Source organism: Lemur catta, chromosome 10 (genome assembly GCF_020740605.2).
Source record: "Lemur catta isolate mLemCat1 chromosome 10, mLemCat1.pri, whole genome shotgun sequence".
Taxonomy (NCBI): domain Eukaryota; kingdom Metazoa; phylum Chordata; class Mammalia; order Primates; family Lemuridae; genus Lemur; species Lemur catta.
In genome coordinates, this window is record NC_059137.1 from 36628678 (window position 1) to 36650006 (window position 21329).

The window sequence follows — 21329 nt, forward strand, 5'->3', positions numbered from 1 at the left end:
GATAAAGAAAATGTGATATTGGTCTGTTAGAGCTTGGAAAAGTAAAAAAAGAAAAAGTGATATATATATGTTATGGAATACTACTCAGCCATCAAAAAGAATGAAACTGTATTATAGCAACTTGGATGGAACTGGAGGTCATTATTCTAAGTGAAATAACCCAGGAACAAAAACCCAAATACTGCATGTTCTCACTTATAAGTGGGAGCTAAGCAATGAGTATGTATGGTCACACAGAGTGACTTAATGGACATTGGAGACTTAGAAGGGGGAGGGTGCAAGGGTGGGAGCGGGGTACAGAATACACCTATTGGGTACAATGTACATGTACACTATCCAGGTGACAGGTATATTAAAAGCCTACACTTCTCCACTATGCAACTAATCCATACAACAAAAAACTTGTACCACACTTGTACCACCTAAATCTATTTAAATTTTTTAAAAGTGGGCAGAATTCTGTAGCCTTCTGGATCCTTGAGCACAGCCTTTTGACCCAAAGTTCCGCCCCGGAGGGGAAGGGGTGACAAAGCATCTGGATTCTTCAGATCTTAGTCCAAGTCCTAGGCTAGAGTTTGCCATTTTAACAACTATCCCTTATTGTCATAAGAAACAGTTTGTAGGAAAGTGAGATAATAGAAATAAGAGTGGGGTGGAAGCTGAGGCAGGAAGAAAAGCTTCCCTTAAGGGAAATGGAAACTTCTCTAGACCTCAGATTTCACAGGACAAGGACATTCTTTCCCCACTCCTTTAAGAGCCTAACCTTCGCAGGACTGGGAGGTATCATAGGGTGGTCAGTCCCTGGTTCTGTCATTGAGCAGTAGTAAAATCTTTCTAATGCTAGAAAAAGCAGGATGGGGTGCCCTGGGGCCACTTTAATAGCCCTAGCTAAGGCAGGGCTTGGGTAAAGTAACCCTGATATGATAACCCATGAGCAGAAACCCAGAGAAAGAATGGCTGCTGCCCAAGTAAAGCACGTGAGAAATAGGTTTTCCCCACTGCCCTTGCTCAATCTTAGGGCTCAAGCCCAGAACAGCAGGATGTAATGCTGCTTCCAAAACACACACAGTCCCAGGTAAGACAAAGCCCTCTGTGACTTACAAATGGAACTTCTCCTCCCAAACAGGATTCAAGTTTCCAAAAATGGTCTTGGTGCGCTTCTTGGTTTTGCCGACTTGCACAGTCACATAAGGGTCACTGGATCCTGTTTTGTCCTTGGCTTGTAGGCCCTGCGCACACACCACTGCAACCCAAGCACATGTAGGAGGCTTCAGAGTACACATTAGAGTAGGTGAGAAACTACTCTTCCTAGCACTACTCATGTGTGCTCTCCATCTTAGAGCAGCCTATCTATGTTCCTTGCACAGGAACCCTAATCTCATTCCTCCATACATATCCTTAGTCCTGGGTACCAGCCTTTCCCTCAAAGCCTTGCCCAAGAATCCCATCTCCCCATCTGAGCCCTAACTGACACTCCTACACATTGTTCCTTACAACCTCTGATATATGCACACTTCAGCGCCACCCACCCAGTTTGTAAACCACTGTTTAACTGCTCTCTGGTCTCCTGCCCACTCCCTAACCCTCACCCCCAGCTCTTGTAATATCAAACTGTTAACCAAGTATATAGTGTCAGGTTGTCACCAAATCCTTGTATTATGGTTCATATTGTTTGCAGGTGCCAGTCTTGCCTCTCCCAGCACCAGGGTCTAGGTGAGGAGGAGTGATGAATAATGAGGACTCCCTTTTCCTTTCATTTCTATCTTCCTTCTCCCCAATCCCTTACTCACTCTCACTCAGGACTTTTCTTCCCCAGTATCCTCCCCATAGCCCAGGCCTTTGTGCCCCTCAAACTATGGCCTGCTCACCAGTGATGGTAATCTTGGCCGACCATTTGGAGGTGCCATCCAGTACACTCTGCTTCACTGTTTTCATCTGCTGCACATGGGCAACTTTGCTCACTGTGAAGACATCCCGGATAACTTCAAAGATCTCTGGCTTATTTCGCTCTCGGATCTTCATGCGGTCCTTCATGGCCATGATAATGTTTTGGGTCCGGTCCTCAGCTCCATGTTTAGAGCTCTTTTCTGCAGCCCCTGAAGGACAGCCAGAGATAGAAAGTAGGACTAAGCAACCTACCAGACACCTACCAGACCAGGCCGAGCTAAGGAACAGGGCCTGAGAGAGGCCATGGAACAGTGGGAGAAGCTTAGGGAGACTGGGATATCTCTGGGAAAAATTAACACTGTGGGGCCTGCTGCCTGGCCAGTGGAGTTTAAATGCAACTCAGAGGGTAGCAAAATCTCGATAATTGTTATGGGGGCTCATTATACTATTCCATTTAGACGTGTGTTGAAATTTTTCATCAACTCTCCAACTCTAAAGTCAAAATATCACCAATGGGTGTCTCAGTTATCAGGGAGGGGTAGTGGGTGGGTACAGCAATAGCATGAATCTCATCCAACTGCCAAGCATGATACAAATCCCAGAATTTGTCACATAGTTGGGTTCTGCTCTATGGCTCTAGTGCAATAGTGTGGTATGGTGAGAAAAGTATGGCCTTTGGTGTCAGACAGACTTGGATTTAAATCCTGGCTCCAGCACTCCTAGCTTAGTGAACTGGTTTGTTCTAAGAAGAGATAAAGGTGCTTATCTCTCAGGGTTGTAATAAGCATTATTTTAGATAGCATATGCAAAGCATCTAGCCCAGGGCCTGGCAGTAGCAGGTACTTAATAAATGGTCACTACTGTTGTTACAACCATCATTATTACCCTGACAGGGTCAAAGGCCATCTTCACCACCTGTGGCCCCACCCAGCTCATCTCAGAGGCCAGCAGGTTTTCCCTGCTGCCCAAAGATCATGGCAGAACACAGGCTTCTCCAGTGTGTTTCACCAACTAGGCTTCTCAGAAGAGCAGCTGGGGCCCCATCCTTCCTATACTGGCCCAATAGACTGATCTCCTCTCCCTGCAGTCCCCAAAGGTTTAGGCCTTTACTCTAAAATCTCAGAGCAAAAAGTAAAGGCCAATATCTGCATTCTAACCCTAGGAGCATGGGAAGCTGCGTTTTCTGTCCAAGGAGGCCCAGAGAAGCACATTTCATTTCACTCTGTGCTTCACAGAAGCCTTAGGCAGACATTCTCTGATAAAGGGAAAATGACCCGGCCTGCGACCTACTCTTGCCATTTAGCATATCCCAGGCAAGGTGCTACTTCCTTGGACTGGGACCTCTGAAAGGCCCTGGAGGAAAAGTCAGACACCTTGGCAGCACTTTTCAGAAGGCTTCCAGCAAGCAGCCTGTGCAGCCAGCCTGGTTGCTAGTGCTTAGCAGTTAAAGCAAGGCCTCTGGCACCTGTGCTTGCCACTGCCCATGATGGGTTTGGGCAAAGTCATCACTGGCATTTGTCTTCAGTCTTTTCAGAGCCTCATCTCTTCTGATGACTCTGTCCTATCTGTCTTTTCATGTCTACCGTAGCCATGCCACTGGCACCAATCTGGGGCTTTTCAAAGAAGGACATTTTAAGTGAATAATTCCTCAAGGCCTCTCCCTGGCCCCTTTTATGTCATATGTCTCCTTGGGATAATGAAGTGCCTGTGAGTCTAAAGGTGACCTTCCTTTCTCCTACCACAATCTTTAAAGTTTTCATTGCTATAGTTTGCTCTGGGTAATACCTGGGTGACCTGGAGGGCAAGAGAATACTTTTCCATCTCCCCGCTCCCTGCTCTGCCTGGGGTCCAGCTACAGTGAGTGCAAGCCGGGCACTACCCGCTTCTCTGACAGGAACTTGCTATTTTTCCTATTCTTATCCTCCCCACTCCATCATGGCAGCACAAGTCACATATTTAGCCAGGGCCTTGGGAGTCTGGCACACTGTCCTCCCAGACCTCTGCTCAATCCATTGGAAATTTCTATTCCTGGAACTGTTGTCTAAAAGATCCATCTATAAGCAAGGAAAAAATGCTGCTTTCCCTGGGTCCTTGAGGCTAAGCCTCAGGAAGTTCCTCTGTGAGGCTTAGAACCTCACAGAACCCACTCTGTCTCATTAGTTTCAGTCCCTGATTAAACATGCTCTTGTCATTTGAGCAATAAGGCCACTGTGGTATATACACTATCCAAGCTGAGCCTCTGGGATCAACTGAATCCTGGAAGAGACTCTAGCTCACCAGAAGGCCATAGAAAGCTCAAAGAATTTTTCCTAAAAGGTGCTTAAGAGGGTAGTATAAGACTTGGTATTTGGAAAGGCAATGCCCCTTGATTCGGGACCCTACCTGCTCTGAAAACGAAAGGGCTTCAGAATCAAGTGGAGTGTAGGAATGACGGTTCAACCATCCCAGCTTTTTGCTGCAGGCTATTTTGGAGAGACCCTGCCCTGCTTCCCCTGCTCCCCACTCCTCATCCCACAGGACACTCACGCTGTAGGCAGTCGGCATTGAGCAGGTCCTGGCACTTCTCATGGCACTTGACTCCACACTCGCTGCAGCGCATCCCCTGCCGGGCGATGCCCCAGAGCAGGCCTTCACACTCATAGCAGTAGGTTGGGGTAGTGGCCGTCCAGACCTCAAAGTTGTGGGGTGTGGTGCACGAGATGGGGTAGATTAAGGCCTGCAGGGTTTTCTTATACACATGGGATTTCTGAAAGACACATACCTTCCTATTAGCCACCAGCAACTTTAGGATTCTGCTGTGAGATGCCAGAATTGAGACCCTACACTTCTCCATCGGTCCACTGGTCCAGCCCATATCCAAGCCAAGCAGAAAGAAGTCCCCAATATAGTGAGCTCCTGGTAGTCCAACACAGGTTGGACCTGATGCTGGGTCTGAGCCTTGTTCCAGCATTCATGCTTTTTAGGGAAACAGAGGGTAGTAGGCCCACCATAAAACCCTGAGTTCAGTGGTTACACCCTTCAACATGAGATGGGCTTACCCTCTGATCTGGACTATTGTGAAGTATGGAAAACTGAGACCTGATACTACCTGTTTCATCAACGATGTGGGCCCAGCACTCTTGAATTTCCAGTTAGTATGACTATAGACATGATCACCAGTCCTGAGGCCAGGAGACTCCTGAAAGACCACGGGTCACTTACCAGCTCTTCATCCTTGAGAGAGGTGCGTGTAGCCATTGCAGAAGTAATCCCTGCCTTCCGGGACTGGACCAGTGACTGTGAGAGAAGACCTGTGGTTAGCCCTGGCTACCCCCAAGGGCTGGCAAAGTCCTGGGGAGGGGGCTTCAGTGACCAAAGCCATTTGACTATAGCTTACTACAGTACTTTTCTATTTTTACGATCACTCACAGGGACTGCCCTGGGCAACAGTGTCCCAAGTTAAGATGCAAAACCCAACACCCTCAGGGGACTATTCTAGCAATGTTAGAACAGTACTTCCTTCAGGATAGCTATCATCCAAAGAGTTTCTCATTCTCTTACTATTCTTAGGTGTCCTACTCCAGAGAACCCCTTATTTATAAGAAGGCAAAGGAAAATGAAAAGCTTAGAATTATAGTAGGATACAGATCATTAAGAGTAAGAGACACATAACTGTCAGAGTCACATTAAAAAATCATTATTGAAAACAATGATTCCATGCTAACCTCTATCCCCTTGTACCTCCCCACCCCATACCCACTTAATAGAGGCCAGTAGCCAAAACAAACAGGGCACTTAGCAAATAAAAGGGGCCATGTAGCCACAGTCCAATCAAGCAGGGCAGGGAGTTAAGTGTGAGAGCTGGGGCTGCCCTGCTAGCCAGGCTCTTGTGTAGAGGGGCCCCGCATAACTGCTAAGCCAAAGCTTTACAGGCAGCCTCTGGAGAAGCACCTGGTTTCCCTATAGCAGAGGACATTGGGCAGACAGAAGTCATAATATCAGCTTGAGCAGGAGGAACAGCCAGGAAGGGCCCAAGTGATTTGGGAAATGGACTTTTAGAGAGGATGACAAAGGGCTCTGGAGACACTCACCATAGCCTGTGCAGAGGAGAGCAGAGAAAGGAACAACATGATGTTAAAGCCCCCCAAGGGCATGTAAACTTTCAGAGGCAACTGAGAGGTTCTTCCCTATAGTCCAAAATAGGGAACATATCCCAACTCCCTCTGCCTCTACCCACCAAAAACTGTTTTCAACCCAGACAGCTGGCCAGGGCTCAGGGTCTATAGAGCTTCTACTGTAAGGGACATTATGCTGTAAAGTAAAAGATAGGCAAGAGCAACAGACAGAGGAAGGAAAGCAAGAAATGAACTAGATACTTGCTGGTTGCCAAGAAGGAAAAGAGGATGAAAAAAAGGTAGAAAGAGAAGAAAGAGGAGATGGGAGACAATAAAGGAAGGAAAGAAGATATTAAAGAGATGACATTAGACTTTATCTTCAACCAGCTAGATGAAGAGCTGGTGGAAGAAGAGGTAAACTGGAAAGGAGGAAAAAGAGAAAGGAGGAGAAGCACAAATGGTTGGAAATAAAGGCAGGAAAGAAACGATGAACAGAAAATGGCAAGTGATACTTCCATTCATCCAACTGAGGGAGAACTAGTGCAGGAAAAAGAGAACAGAGAATGGAGAAGAGGGGAGAGGAGTGGATAGGAAAAACACTAGACAGGGAGGAAAAAAGAAGAAAGTAGGAGCAGAAAATGGTAATAAGAAAAATGATTCAAGGCTTACTAAACCCTTACACATTACACCTCACTTTAGAGCTCTGGGACTCCAAGAGAGCCTGGACCCACTCTATCCCTGCTACCCACAAGGCTACAGAAAATTCCTTGAGCTGACCCTGCCTCAGAAAGTATGACCCAGAATGGGACCTTCTGGTCATCCTGGAGTTCCTGAAACCAGCTTTAACTCCTAAACCGGTTCCAATTCAATTCCCCAAATTTTTATCACTGCCTCTCAATGCCAGACACTAGGTTACAGAGATAGTCTACAAAGCCTATGTCTTGGAGGAGACTTTCACTTGACCTCTAAGAAGGGGTCGAATTCCAGTCACGTTTATCCCACACTAAGCTCAATGACCTAGGTCAAAGAGTAGGGGCAGTTTCCATTCTAGATCGTAAGAGGAGGCTGTAGAGATATCTACAGGAGCTAGATACCTAGAGGAAGACACAAGCCCAGCTTTGAGGGCCCAGGTCACAAATGTTCTAGGTAGGAGCTTGAGCTAATGAAGAACTCAGGGCTCTAACTAGGGAGTGAGAGAAGACAAAGTCCCACTGAAGCCATCACTAAGTCTCAGCAAGGCTTTAAATGATTGATCACCAGACCAATATGAGTCACTAAATGGACCCCTTCCAATCCTGACAGCTTGCCAAGGCCCAGTGGGGGATACCCCAAGGCTACTGCCTAGGCCTGTACAGGAGTCGTCACTCACCAGATCACTGACAAGTGGCAGCGGCTTCTTTCTGCGTAGATCTGGCATGCTGTCAATGCCATACAGCCCTCCGGCTGGCCTAAGGAGAAAAGAAAATATGTCAGGAACTTCAGTCCTGCCTTGAATTACTGGCAGGTCCAGTGTTCCAGTCTCCTTGCTTTCCCTCTCCCCACAGGAAGATGAACTGACCTCCACTATGTGCCTTTGAGAGGGGCAAGGAAGACAGAAGTGAGGGAAATAAAGCCATGGGATGGTACACAATGGAATCTGCTCTCAGAGTACCCCTCAGTGTCTGCTATGGTTTTAGCCAAGGGCTGAGAGCTCTTTTATCCCACAGTGACAGTTCAGGGCACCTCTGTTTATTTGAAGGTGCTTGTACTCCATAAGGCAAGGTGGGAATTGGGGGTTAAGAGAGCTCCTTCCCACACTCAGGCCAGAGACACTGCTCCTCAGATAAGTGTTGACTGACCTGTGCCAGCACAGAGCCCACAGGTGTGGCTCTACAGGAAAAGCCTACAGCCTCAGTGAGGCACGTAAAGGGAGACCTTCTCTATTCAAGAATAAAAGTCACCAGTTCCATCTACCCAAGCCTCCTGAAGAAAAAGTGTCTCAGGGAGAGAGGAGCCCTCATAATCAAATGGAGGCAGGAAGGGTGGAATAAGAGACTTCCAAAAGACCATTTAGGGGAAGAAAAAAACCCACACCATTTAGGAAGGAAATAGCAAAGGGACTCTGAGAGTCCAGCCTAGCCCTATGGACAAATCAACAGAGACTAGGAAAAAAATAATAAAGCTAGAACAACTGGAGCTTTCTAAAACTTTTATACATTTTCTATACTTATTAATTTTGGTATTCTTTGCCTGTACTTCCATAATAAAATGAAATAAAAACAAAGGATGTCCCCAAAAGAACATACGTCTTATGTTGAGATAATCTGGATTTTAGCTCCAATTCTTCTACTAAGTCATCATATGTCCTCTGCCAAAATTCTTTCCTCTCTTTGGGCTTTAGTGCTACTTCTATAAAATGAGGTGGATGGGCTATAAAATCTCTCTGGCCTTAATGAAAACAACTCATGTACTTGATTTTAATGAGAGCAATGAGTTGGGGAAGGTGGGGTAGCTGAGTTGTATACCACAGCTGATCTAAACAGAGAAATGTCCCAAATGAAGTAGCAGGTACTTTCAGCTATACAGGCAAAGAATAAAGCCACAAATTGGGTCAAGGACAGGAGTTTGAACAGTCCACTCAATATGCTGATTTTTTTTTTTTAAAGAGGTATTTATTTTCTCACAGTTCTGAAGGCTAAAAATCTCAAATCACGATGTCAGCAGGGTCATGTTGTCTCTGAAGGCTCTAGGAGAAGCTTCCCTTGCCTCTCTCCTAGCTTCTGGCAGTTGCTGGCAACCCTTGACATTCCTTAGCTTGCAGGTGCATCATTCCAGTCTCTGCCTCTGCCCTCACATGTCTCTTGACTCTGTAACAGGTTGATTTCTAATAAATTAGCTCCCTGAGCATAGGAAGTGGGCTTTGTTTTTAATGAGATTACTGGGCCCAGGGAAGTTCTAAATTTATGACAGCTTCCAAGAACCAAGCTGAAAGAAAGGAAGGAAGACAACAGGGAATTCTTTAGAAAACCTCTTCAAGGCTCCATTTAAAAATAGTCTGGATATGTTCTATTGGCATGTATGTATTTTACAATCATTAGAAGAAAAAAACTATAGCTCACTGAAGAAGCAACTTGTGCTAAAAGTTTGTAGCTAATTCTAAAAACTACAATATGTACCACTTAACCCAAGAAGTTTTTTGCAACATAAATGATCTCTTGATAAAAACAGGGGTAACTCATTCACATGATTGGCTCTTGATTAAAAGAAGACAAATCACAAGGAAATGCAAAATGTAAAAAATGTAGTCAATAATCTATCTGATCCTTCTTCCCTGGCCAGAGTGAGAGGAGGCAGCTACTGAGAATGCTGATACCAGAAGCCTTTGTAGGGAAAGGGAGAAGGAAGGTTCCAAAGTCCTAACTGGCAATATGTGGGTAAGTAGGGTGTCAGGAGGCACTTAACCTCTGTTTTCTCTTAAGAACAGTTAGTTATAGGCAGCAGTTGAGCAGCTTAAAGTGACTCTCCGGCGCAATCGCATGAGTCTAAAACTCACATACAAGCAGCACACAGGGAAGACACAGAGCTCAGAAGGGACGCTACTATGTCTTAACTAGAGTGGAATGGAATAAGTAGGTGACTCACAACAGCTGAAGGACTGAGCCCAGAGAGTAATCTAATCAGCTACACCATCAACAATGGAATGAAAAGAAAATGTTTCCAAATGTAGATATTTTTCAAGTTTCCTCATTTCTCTATGTAAAGAATATATCACCACTATGATGCAATGAATCAGAAATTACAGAGGTAAGGATAAGGGAGCCCCAAAGCTCCCTCCCCTGCCTCAGGAGAACTACTCTGCAAAGCTCCCTCTTCAACCTCTGAGGAATCAGTCAGCACAGTTTGTTCCTCTGCCCCAGAGAACCACCCAACATACAGTGGAACCTCTTACTTCCCCAAGATCGAGCTTATGAAGCTGTCTCCCCTGCTTCCCAGGGGAAGAGCTAAAAGTAGGGGGAGAGAGAATACATAAAATCCACAGAAACTTTGCAGGGAATTACTTACCCTTCTGGGAGCCACTGAGGCAGAGAGGGGTCACCATCATGTGGAATCTTTAAAAAGAGATAGAAAAAAAGTTAGATCCTGGGAAAGATGGGAGAATGCCTGTAGGTTGGGCAGTGAGCAGTAGAGTAGGAAGCCCAGAACAGTACAGGTGACATAGCCAGCCTGCCAGCCTGATGTCTAAGCCAATGCCCTGGTCAGCCAGGGCAACAAGCAGGCTGCTCAAATGAACAGTACTTGTCTCCCCAGTGTATAGAAAGGATATAAGGCCAAGCTCACTGAGGTCCCAGGGCTAAAGTCCACTGAGATAGATAGAAGAACTCCTATCTCCCTTCTATGAGCCATTGATACAGGTAGCAGTGAACCAAGCCCAGGAGAAGGACCTACTTAGACTTCCGGGCCTCACTAAAGCAAAAAGGACAACTTCATATAGGGGCCAGTCTTTTTCCAGCTATATTCCTAAACTTTCTTGGCTGCCCCAGAGTCAGACCTGGTCTGTCGGGATTCCCATCTCATCTTGTGGTTTGATTTAGCTTAGGTGCCTTGAACCCCTGACGCACTGACACTGGGTACACATGTATGAGTATACTGATACTGAATCCACTCTCTACATTTAGTAAGCTGTATATAAGAAGAGAACCCAGGGCAGATTAGACACTTGGATTACCATTCTGGTGAATTTTATAGGCCCTAGAATGAGAAGTTAAAAATTTAGATACCAAATAATTTAGGGAAGGAACAGTTCAAAAAATACTTTTTAAACAAAAACCAAACAAACCAAACAAACAATAAAAAAAGCAAATTCTTTAAGCAGCGTGCAGAGAAGAAAGAGTTCCAAAGCTGCCAGGGATCTCCAGAGAACCCAGTGGTACACACTTTTCAGGCACAAGAAACCTAGTGCTAACAGGTCTGGGGCTTCCTGTCCCTCCTTGTTCCCCTCCATCCCCAACAACTTCCCTGCCTCCTAACTATCCTGGAGCAAATGAGCTCCAGAAGGGAGGCAGAAGAAAGCTGCTTTGAACAGGGAATGCTGTTTTGGGAGGGCTATAAAGGTGGGAGAAGTTATGGATAGAATGAGGCTAGACAAAGTAGAATAGGGAGAGATAGGACAGGGCTAACAAATGATGGAAAAATGAGCAAGAATAACTCTCAATTTGCAGTAGGCACAGATGAATTTTGAACTGAAGACCCTTCTCAGGTTGTCCATATTTTAAACAAGCCTATCGGCCTGCTGCCCACAGCCCCCATTCTATGTCATCTGTCTCCTATCCTTGTTCCATGGGGAGGATAATATTGGTAATAGGAGGGCCAGGCCCAAAAGGCAGCCAGAGGAGCTAAGGCAAAGGACAATGGGAACAGTACAAGAAATAACAGTAGGTGCGAAATAACAGAAAAACTGCAAGTCTCCTAAGATCGTGGGCCAGATAAGCGTTAGGGGAACCCATCCCTAAATCCCCAGATCCTACCAACTTATCCCCCTTTTGGAAACGGCCACTATATTGAGCAGATTCTTACTTATTACTCAGAATTAGGTATTTGCCAGAAACCACTGGGCTTAAGGAAACAGTCACAAAAAGTCTTTTGAGAGCCAGGCTCAGATCATGCACATTTCCTGTGCTCAGATGGGATGACACGTCTGCAGAAGCCTGCACACACAGCACAGAACATGTACACACACTGCACTGAAGGAGGGCACGAGAGTGGGAGGAGGTCTAGACAAAGTACCTACAGGAGGTATATTTATAGATACAACTTATGCCTACAGGAAACACAAGGTGAGCGTGGATCTTATGCTTATGGCTTCAGAATATGTGTGCAAACTCATTTGGGGAGGATTCATGGTGTTCTCTAGGGCCCAAATCATAGGCAAAGCAAATCCTCACGGTCTTCAAGAGCCAGAGCTTACAGGCACAGAGAATTAGTATACTATGCATTCACATGGCTTGGAGGGACCACACAACAGGTCCATAGAAGCTTGTGCTCACAGAAAGGTCAGGAAGCCTGCTCACAGCACAAAGCACATTCGCACTTAGGGCCCCAGGTAAGAGGCACAAAATACCTGCAGCAACTCCTGCTCTCAAATACAAAGTATGCATGCATGCTGGGCTCAGCCAGGGTTTATAGCATATGCCAGAATTTGCAGCAACAGTAGAAAATGGACACACACTGAGCAGAGTAGAAAAGGAGGGCAATCAGTGTCTGGAGGAGTCAAACTGAGTACAAGTGTAAGCACACACATGCTACAATGAATGTGCACCCATGCTGGCACACATACATTCTCACACTGTGCTCCAGGGATGTCTGTGGGAGCACACGCAAGCATGGAGCATGCACACAAACTGCTTTCCAGAAAAATAGACTATCTGCATGAGCCAGCACTCAGAGGCACAGATCTTGTGCACACATGTACACGTGCACACACACACAGTGCTGGGGCAGGGGGAGGTGGAAGATAAACAATTAAAAGGGCCCAAAAGCCCAGAGGCACAACCTGAAGGGCTCCTCGCTTTCCTTCTGCAAGGAGAGAAAGAGCAGAAAAAAAAGGGCAGAAAGGTTAGTAGATTCAGTCCTATAGCAGGGAACCCAAAGAAAATATCAACTAAACCCCAATGGACACAGAGGAGAGGGAGAGGTCCTCTGGGCAACTGGGAAGTTCACAGGGCCCAGCTGACTGACTCCCAGAATCCTTATTGCCTGTATTTCTTGGCCCCTGCTTTTCAGTTTGGAACACTCCAAAGTCCACCTGGGGATTCTAGTCATCCTTTTCCCCTTTCCAAAGTGGCCTGCATCCAGGGTCAGGAAAAGGTGGTCCAATAAGACCAGCTTTGTTACCAAGAACCACTCCAACAGGTTATCCAAGCAGGCTGAACACAAGAGTATCTTCCTCAGAAGCCACATGAGCTTACTCTGGATCTATATAAGTCCTCAAACCCCAAAGGCCTGGTGGCTGAGCCCTTTCCAATTTACAATGCAGGCTTGGCCATGCATTTGCCCAGCGAGCCCTGGCCTGTTTTCCCAGACCCTAAATTAAGTTAGGCCAGGGTAAGGCCTGGAGTTGGGGCCAGGACCGGGATGCTGAACGGCTACAGGTCCAGGGGAATCAAATGGCTGCTGCCCTAACAGAAGTCACAGTGATTTGGATAATAAAACCACAACTGCAATCCCAAGCCTGATTATTTACCAAACCCAGAACGATACTCCAAAGGAAACTGACACTTCCAGAAGGACCCACACAAGCCACAACAGGGTAAGAACAGGCCCAGAGATTAGTCCTTTCCTATCTGTCAGAAACTACACTGCCCTCTAGGCCACATATGGACAGGGCCACAGGCTTCCTTCTCTAAGGAAAGTCCATCTACCTAAGTCCCACTTTCTTTTCCCTGCCTTTTAAAGATCCACTGATATCACAAGTAGAAGGGAGAATCCAAGAATCTAATTCACAAGTTCCTAATTTTTCAAGCTATTTCTGATGATTTAGTGGGTCACTTGCCCTGACAGAGGAATGAATTCAGGACTAGGAATCCTCCAAAACAGTGCAGATCCAGGAAGGCGGATGAGATGAGAAAGACACTTCCTGGAATGGGGACATCTCTCTTCTACATCTACATCCCACCTCCCCCAGAACACTCTGCTCCCTTTGAATAAGAAAATTAGGCAAGGAACACTTTAACTGACCCTATGACTCAAATTGGAAATGTTTCCTACCTCCTCCACGATCTTAAATACATTTTATACACCATGTCAAAATTATTTTGATTGTATCCTTCTGTTCCCTCCAAATCTCCCCATGTGTAAAGAATAAAATCCAATCCATTGACAAGGCCATCCAGGCACTCCATGATCTGACTGCAGTCCACCAATTCTCCTCCCCCACCTCCTTTCCAGACCCCTTATACACTTCTTACAATCTAATTATCTTTTGTTTCCCAAAGAGGTCACATATTCAAAGCTGCACATATTTATTTGCTTATTCTATTCCGTCAGCCTGAAACAGCACCTCACTCCTTCTTTCCATAGAGAAAAAACCCAATTCCTTCCCCAAAGCAAAGCTCTAGGAAGCCTTCCCTGATGCCCACTCAAGCAAATCAATGGCTCCCCCTAGTGCACCTATGTTCATCCTTCTCATTGACATTTAATATATCATGCCTTGATAAATCCCATCACTGTACAGATGAGAACCACAGAAAATAGATGCAGATTTTTTCATCTCAATGGAGCCCTCAGTGTCACCTGACAAGTCTCTCCCACTTTACTAGTCAGCTCCTTCTTCTACTTCTCAAAGTAGTTATTCCTAACATTCAGATGCCTATGCTATCGCAACACATTAACAACTGCCTATTGCATATCATCTAGCTATCCCAGACTTAGTTCAAATTTAAAATGTCTGAACACAAACCTTATATCTCCTACCTCTAAACTCCTCCTTCTCTTTATTTTTGAAATCTGAGATCCTCAGCCAGACACCACTGGATCCCTCCCTCTCTCAACCCCATCCCTATCCAGTCAGTCACCCAGCCCTGTATCTTCTACCTCCCAAATACCTTTGGCATCCATTCCTGCCTCTCCATTTCAAGCTGCCACTCTCATCATTTCTTATCTGGACTATAGCAAGAGATTCCAAACTGACCTCTCTGCCACTAGACTTGCTCCTCTCCAATTCATGCCGTACATTTTCTATTTCAAAATTCTGATCACACTTTTTCTTTGCTTAATTACATCAATGGCGCCCCATTCCTAATTGTAGCAGGTAAGGTGCTTCAACATTTGCACTTCCCCTACCATTCTAGTTTACATTCCCTTCCACTCCTTCTCATGTGGCCTGTATTCAGGTCTCACTGAGCACTGTCCATCACATCTGAGACTGCATACCTCCCTCCCACACCTCTCACATCTACTAGATGGGCTCAGACTTAGTCTTTAAGACTTAGCTCAAATATTAATGCCTCTGTGAAATTTCTTTATCTGCCTTCCCCGCAAAGGCAGAATTAGGTGCCTCTCCACTATGTGCCATGATACCCATCCTTCTATGTGCATAGTCCCATGACAGTGTGCTGTCAATACTATGTTTCATTGAGTTGTCTGTATAAACACCTCCCTTTATACTACTTCTTGAGAACTATGGACTTCTTGAAAACTTCTTGTGAGCAAGGATTTTGTGAACTTCTTGAGTAAAGGATTACATATTATTTCACCTTTGTAGTCCGAGCTACACATCTCCTAGCATTGCATGTAGTAAAAGGAGCCTGCAACTTTCTGAACTTAGAAAACAACAGCTTTTCTAAGTAAATGTCTCTTGCCCAGTACCAGAGAAGAGATAGGTCTCTTAGCCCGTAGCCTATACCATTTTCTAGACCCTGAGGAAATGCTGTACTAGCTATTCAGTCTGTCCCACCCACTGGATAAACATTTTTAAAAAATATCTTTTCTTTTTAAGAATCAAACTTTTTGTGCTTTCTAACTTCTTAAAATGCCTTAGGATTTTTCCACTCAGATTTAGTTTGCAGTTAAGTTATAATTGTCTATAGAACAACTGCTTTGCAGGAAAATGCCTAAGCCCTAAGAATGATCTCACTCTTCCAGACAGTTCATTTTATGTGGAAGTGACATACCTTCTCACTACCACTTCCCCCAATGTGCCCAATAAAACAATCTTAACTCCACTGTATCTGAGAGTCAAAGAATTTGAGGTGCTCAATTTACTTCAGCCTATTTTTCCTTACTTTTAAAAAAATAGATAAAAACAGCTATCTCCCAGGGTTATTGCAAGGATTCATTTCTTCAACCAAATACTTATTAAGAACCTGCTGCACACTAGGCACTATTCTCAGTGCTGGTGGTATAGCAGTGAATGAAACAAACTCCCCTGATCCTAAGAAGCTTTCATTCTAAGAGGAAGAGCAGACAATAAACAATGATGATGAAGAAGATGATAGTAGCTACACTAACTAAACACTTATTTTATATCTGGTATTTTATCTGAGTAAGCTCATTTATTGCTCACAGCTCCATTGGGCAAATACTATAATGATCTCTACTTTTTTTTGTTGATTAAAGATCAGAGAGGTTAAGAGACTTGGTTAAAGTCACAGCAAATTTTGGCAAAGCTAAAATTCCAAACAGGCATTCTGATTCCAGGGTCTCCTCTCCAAAAAAATAAATAAATAAACAAACTGTCACACGTGATAGGGGCTCTGCTGAAAAATTCAAGTAAGAAAAAAAGATAATGACCCCTGATGATGGTGGAGGACTTGCTATTAAAAATTTATGAAAGTGCCCACTTTGGCAGCACATATACTAATATTGGAATGATACAGAGAAGATTAGCATGGCCTCTGCACAATATTTTTCAAAAACCTACCTAACAGGTATAATGAACACTATCTGGATGATGGGCACAGTTATAACCCTGACTCAAGCATAACAAAATTGATACATGTAACCAAGAACATCTGTACCCCTGTAATATGTCAAAATTAAAAAAAATTATGAAAGACATTATTTCATTCCTTTTTATGGCTGAGTAGTACTCCATGGTGTGTGTATATCTACCACATTTTCATATCCACTTATCAGCTGATGGGCACTTATATTGATTCCACATCTTTGCAAATGTGAACTGTGCAGCAATAAACATTCACGCACATGCTGCAGCAACTTGATGGAACCAGAGACCATTATCCTAAGTAAAGTATCTCAGGAATGGAAAAACAAATACCATATGTTCTCACTTGCAAATGAGAGCTAAACAAGAGATATATATGGTCATAAAGCAGCATGATGGACATTAAAAACTAAGAAGGGGGTAGAGTAGGAGGGAGGTGAGGGATAAAAATCTACCTATTCGGTACAATGTACCCTATTCTGGTGACAGGTACACTGAAAGTCCTGACTTTAGCATTATACAGTTCATCGTGTAACAAAAAACACTTGTATCCCCAAAATATACTGAAATAAAAAAAATTATGAAAATCTGTCAGGGAGGCCTCATTGATAAGGTAACATTTAAGCAGAGACCTGAAGGAAATGAGTAAAGAAGCCATTTAAAGTTCTAGGAGAAAAGTATTTCAGGCAGAACATACAGTTAGTGCAGAGCCTGAGGTGAGAGCATAATTTCTATGGAGAAACGGCTAGTTTCCAATAAAGTGCCAGTTTAAATAGGATGCTATAGACCTTTATCAGTACTTTGGTTTTCATTCTGCATGACAGAGAAAGTCACTGAGCACAGAAGTTATATGACTCTGACTGCTGCAAGAAGAGACTGTAGAGGGATGAGGGTAGAAGCAGACCAGTTAGACTACTGCAATAATTCAGATGGGGGAAAATGGTGGCTTAGACAAGGATGACAGTGGTGGAGGTAGAGGTAGCAGTGATTCAGGGTATTTTTCAAAATTGGAGGAGGCAGAATTTACTAATGGATTGGATGTGGGTTGTGAGGGAAAACGGAAAGTCAAGAATGAATCTATGGATTTGGGCCTGAGTAGCTGCAAGAATGGATATACCATTGACTGGTAAGAAAGACTAGGATAAGCGATTTGGCAAGGGCTTGGACAGAAGGCTTAGGAGTTTGGTTTTGGATCTATCAAACCTGACATGCCTATTTATATCCAAATGGGGATGTTAAATAGATGTGGAGGCTGGTATTCATGGAAGATATCTAGGCTGGAGATATAAATCTGGGAATACCTTTGAAACTGATGAGATTGAAAGATTATCACCTCAGAAATATGACTAGAAAGTGGTCAAAAGTGAATCCTGGGATGCTACAAGGTTGGGGAGATGAGCAGCAAGGATGACTGAGAAGGAATGGCCAATAATGTTGGGAGAAAACCAAGACAGAGATTTCTGGAAGCCAAGTGAAGAAAGTATTTAAAAAAGAAGGAATTGGCTGGGTGCGGTGGCTCACGCCTGTAATCCTAGCACCCTGGGAGACCGAGGTGGGAGGATCACTTGAGGTCCGGAGTTCGAGACCAGCCTCAGCAAGAGTGAGATCCCATCTCTACTAAAAAAATAGAAACAAAAAATGAGCTGGGCATGGTGGTGCACGCCTGTAGTCCCAGCTACTTGGGAGGCTGAGGCAGGAGGATCCCTTGAGCCCAGGACTTTGAGGTTGCTGTGAACTAGGCTGATGCCATGGCACTCACGCTAGCCTGGGCAACAAAGTGAGACTCTGTCTCAAAAAAAAAAAAAAAAGAAAGGCATAAGGATAGATGATCAGTAGAATAGAATTAAGAGTCCAGAAATAAATCCTCACATTTATGGTCAGTTGATTTTTTACAAGAGTGCTAAGACCATTCAGTGAGAAAAGAATAGTCTTTTCAACAAATCATGCTGGGAAAACTAGATATCCATATGCACAAGAAGGAGGTTGGACTGCTCCCCCATACCATATACCAAAATTAACACAAAATGGATCATAAACCTAAATACAAGAGCTAAAACTATAAAACTCTTAGAAAAAACAGAGGAATAGATCTTTTTGACCTTGGATTAGACATGGTTTCCTAGTCAGGACACCAAAAACACAATCAACACAGGAAAAAAATGGATAAATTGAACTTCATCAAATTTCAAATTTCTGTGCTCTACTTTATACCCATTACAATGACTATTATTTAGGAAAAAAAACAGAAAATAATTGTTGGAGAGGACGTGAAGAAATTGGAACCCTTATGCATCCTGGCTGGGAATGTAAAATGATGCAGCCACTGTTGAAAACAATCTGGCGATTCCTCAGAAAATTAGAATTACCATATGATCCAGCAATTCCACTTCTGGGTATATACCCAAAAGAAATGAAAGTGGGGACTTGAACAGATATTTGTAAACTCATGTTCACAGCAGCATTATTCACAATAGCCAGATGGTAGAAGCAACCCAAATGTCCATCAGTGGACAGATAAACAAAATGTGACACGTATGTACAATGGAATGCTACTCAGCCTTAAAAAGGAGGGAAGTTCATCCATGCTACAACATGGATGAACCTTGAGGACATTATACTAAGTGGAACAAGCCACTGACAAAAGGACAAATATTGTGTGATTCCACTTATATGAGGTACTTAGAGCACTCAAATTTACAGAGACATAAAGTAGAACGAAGGTTGCCAGGGACTAGGGCAAGGGGAGAATAGGTGTTTAGGGTTCAATGTGTACAAGAGTTTCAATTGAAGAAGATGAAAAAGTCTAGCCACGGACGGTGGTGATGGATGCACAACAATGTGAACATACTTAATGTTACAGAACTATACATTTAAAAATTGTTACAATGATATTATATATTATATCTGTTTTACCACAGTAACATTTTTAAAAAATAAACTAAAAAGCTTTTATGCTTCAAAGGACACCATCAAGAATAGCCCACAGAATAGGAGAAAATATTTACAAATAATATACCTGATAAGGGACTTATATCCAGAATATATAAAGAACTCTTACAACTCAACAAAAAGACAACTCAATTTAAAAATGGGCAAAGAATTTAAATAGACATTACTCCAAAGAAGATATAAAAATGGCCAATAAGCACATGAAATGACGCTCAACATTATTAGTCACTAGAGAAACACATACCAAAACCACAATGAGATACTACTTCACACCCATTAGGATGGCTATGATAAAGACAGATAATAACAAGCGATGCCTAGGATGTGGAGAAATTAGAACCCTCATATGTTGCTGGTGGGAATGCAAAATAGCACAATGACTTTGGAAGACAGTCTGGCAGTTCCTCAACATGTTAAACAGAGTTACTATATGACCCAGCAATTCTACTTCTAGGTAAATACCCAAGAGAATTAAAAACATATACACACAAAAACTTGTACACAAATGCTCATGGCAGCATTATTCCCAACAGACAAAAAGTGGTAACAATCCCCCAAATGTCCACCAACTGATGGATAAACAAAATGTCCATCCAATGAATGCTGTTCAGCCATGAAAAGAAATGAAGTACTGATACATTCATCAGTGAACCTCCAAAACATGCTAAGAAGCCAGACCTGAAGGCCATATATTTATTGTATGTATCCATTTATATGAAATGTCCATAATTGGCAAATCCACAGAAACAAAATAGATAAGTGGTTGTCAGAGGCTGGAAGCAAAGGGGACTGAAGAATGACTTCTAATGGGTAAGAGGTTTCTTACGGGGTAATGGAAATGCTCTGAAATTAGATAGTGGTGATGACTGCCTAACTCTGAATATACTAAAAACCACTCGATTGTACACTTTTTAAGAGATTTTAAGGGTGGATTTTATGGCATGTGACATAACAGTAGGCTATTATAATTTAAAAAAGGAAGTGATCATCAGTTGTGTGAAGTTGCTGATTGACTAAGAGGAGAATTGAAAAATGAACCATTAGTTTGGCAATATGGCGGACATCTGATGGCCTTGACCAAAGCTATTTTGGTGGAATGGTAGGAAGAACTGAATTTTATACAATGCACAAGAGAATATGGTCCCTGGCAAATACAAAAAAAAAAAAAAAAAACGAAAAGAAAAGAAAAAAAAGAAAAACTCAAATTAACAGTAAGCTAGAACTAGTAAGCTTAGGTCCTAAAAGATTCCAAGCAGAGCAGTGAAGAAAGCTGATTTCTCAAATGCTTCATGGTGGTTGGTGGCAGTCTCTGTTACACTTAGTCAGTTTACCAGGTTAGGGGACTGCTCTAGTGAAGTCTATAAAAGGAGTGTGTTGGTGAGACAGTGGCCTGCGTGCTTGCCCTGCTCTATCCCTCCTGCTATATGCAATGATGCTGGAGCCAGGTATGGACCCAGCACCAAAGGGATGTTGCCACTACCCAGCACTCCCATTCACTTTGTCTGCAGCCCTCAAGCAAGACTGGGTCTTGCCTAGGACTCATAATTGTGGCTTGCTTTCTTATTGGTGCTTCAGAAAACCTCCTTCTACTCATCATCACTGTGGCTGCTGCCACCTGCTTATCACAGGCACCACAAGTTCCTGCCTTGCCTAGCAGGAAGTCAGCCCAAAGGGGAACTGAAGAGTCATAGAAGTATGCTCAGGTGCTCATGCCAATAGCAGCTGCCTCCACGGCTTAAGGAGCTTATAAGAAGGTATTGCTTTGATAGTATTGTTTCTATCGCTGCTGTGATGAAATAATTCCTCCATGCCTGGAAAGAAGAAAAACAGGTTGCAAAGTTAAGAGGGGAGAAAAATCCCTTACAGCTGAGGAATTGCTTCCTCAGAACGCTTCCTGGAAGAAGTGATGTTTTGGCTGTATGTTGAAGTATTAGTAAATTCTGTCAGACTGAAATGATGGACACAGCACCTTAGGATAG

At 43.6% G+C, this 21329-nt stretch overlaps 1 protein-coding gene and 1 pseudogene across 10 annotated transcripts in view; one reads left to right on the forward strand and one right to left on the reverse strand.

The window, feature by feature from the left end:
• UNC13B (unc-13 homolog B) overlaps window positions 1-21329 on the reverse strand; it is a 191700-nt gene that overhangs the window by 24633 nt on the left and 145738 nt on the right. For 8 of the 10 annotated variants that reach the window (XM_045562896.1, XM_045562889.1, XM_045562894.1 and 5 more), the window contains 6 exons: window positions 10023-10069; window positions 7351-7429; window positions 5089-5163; window positions 4414-4633; window positions 1869-2096; window positions 1102-1243 (listed from right to left, as the gene is read on the reverse strand). In XM_045562896.1, the coding sequence (XP_045418852.1) occupies window positions 1102-1243; window positions 1869-2096; window positions 4414-4633; window positions 5089-5163; window positions 7351-7429; window positions 10023-10069 (791 nt within the window). Of the gene's footprint in view, window positions 1-1101; window positions 1244-1868; window positions 2097-4413; window positions 4634-5088; window positions 5164-7350; window positions 7430-10022; window positions 10070-12510; window positions 12534-21329 lie in introns of all 10 variants that reach the window. The other 2 variants (XM_045562888.1, XM_045562887.1) reach the window with 1 other exon arrangement.
• On the forward strand, window positions 16290-16388 carry LOC123646747 (annotated as a pseudogene).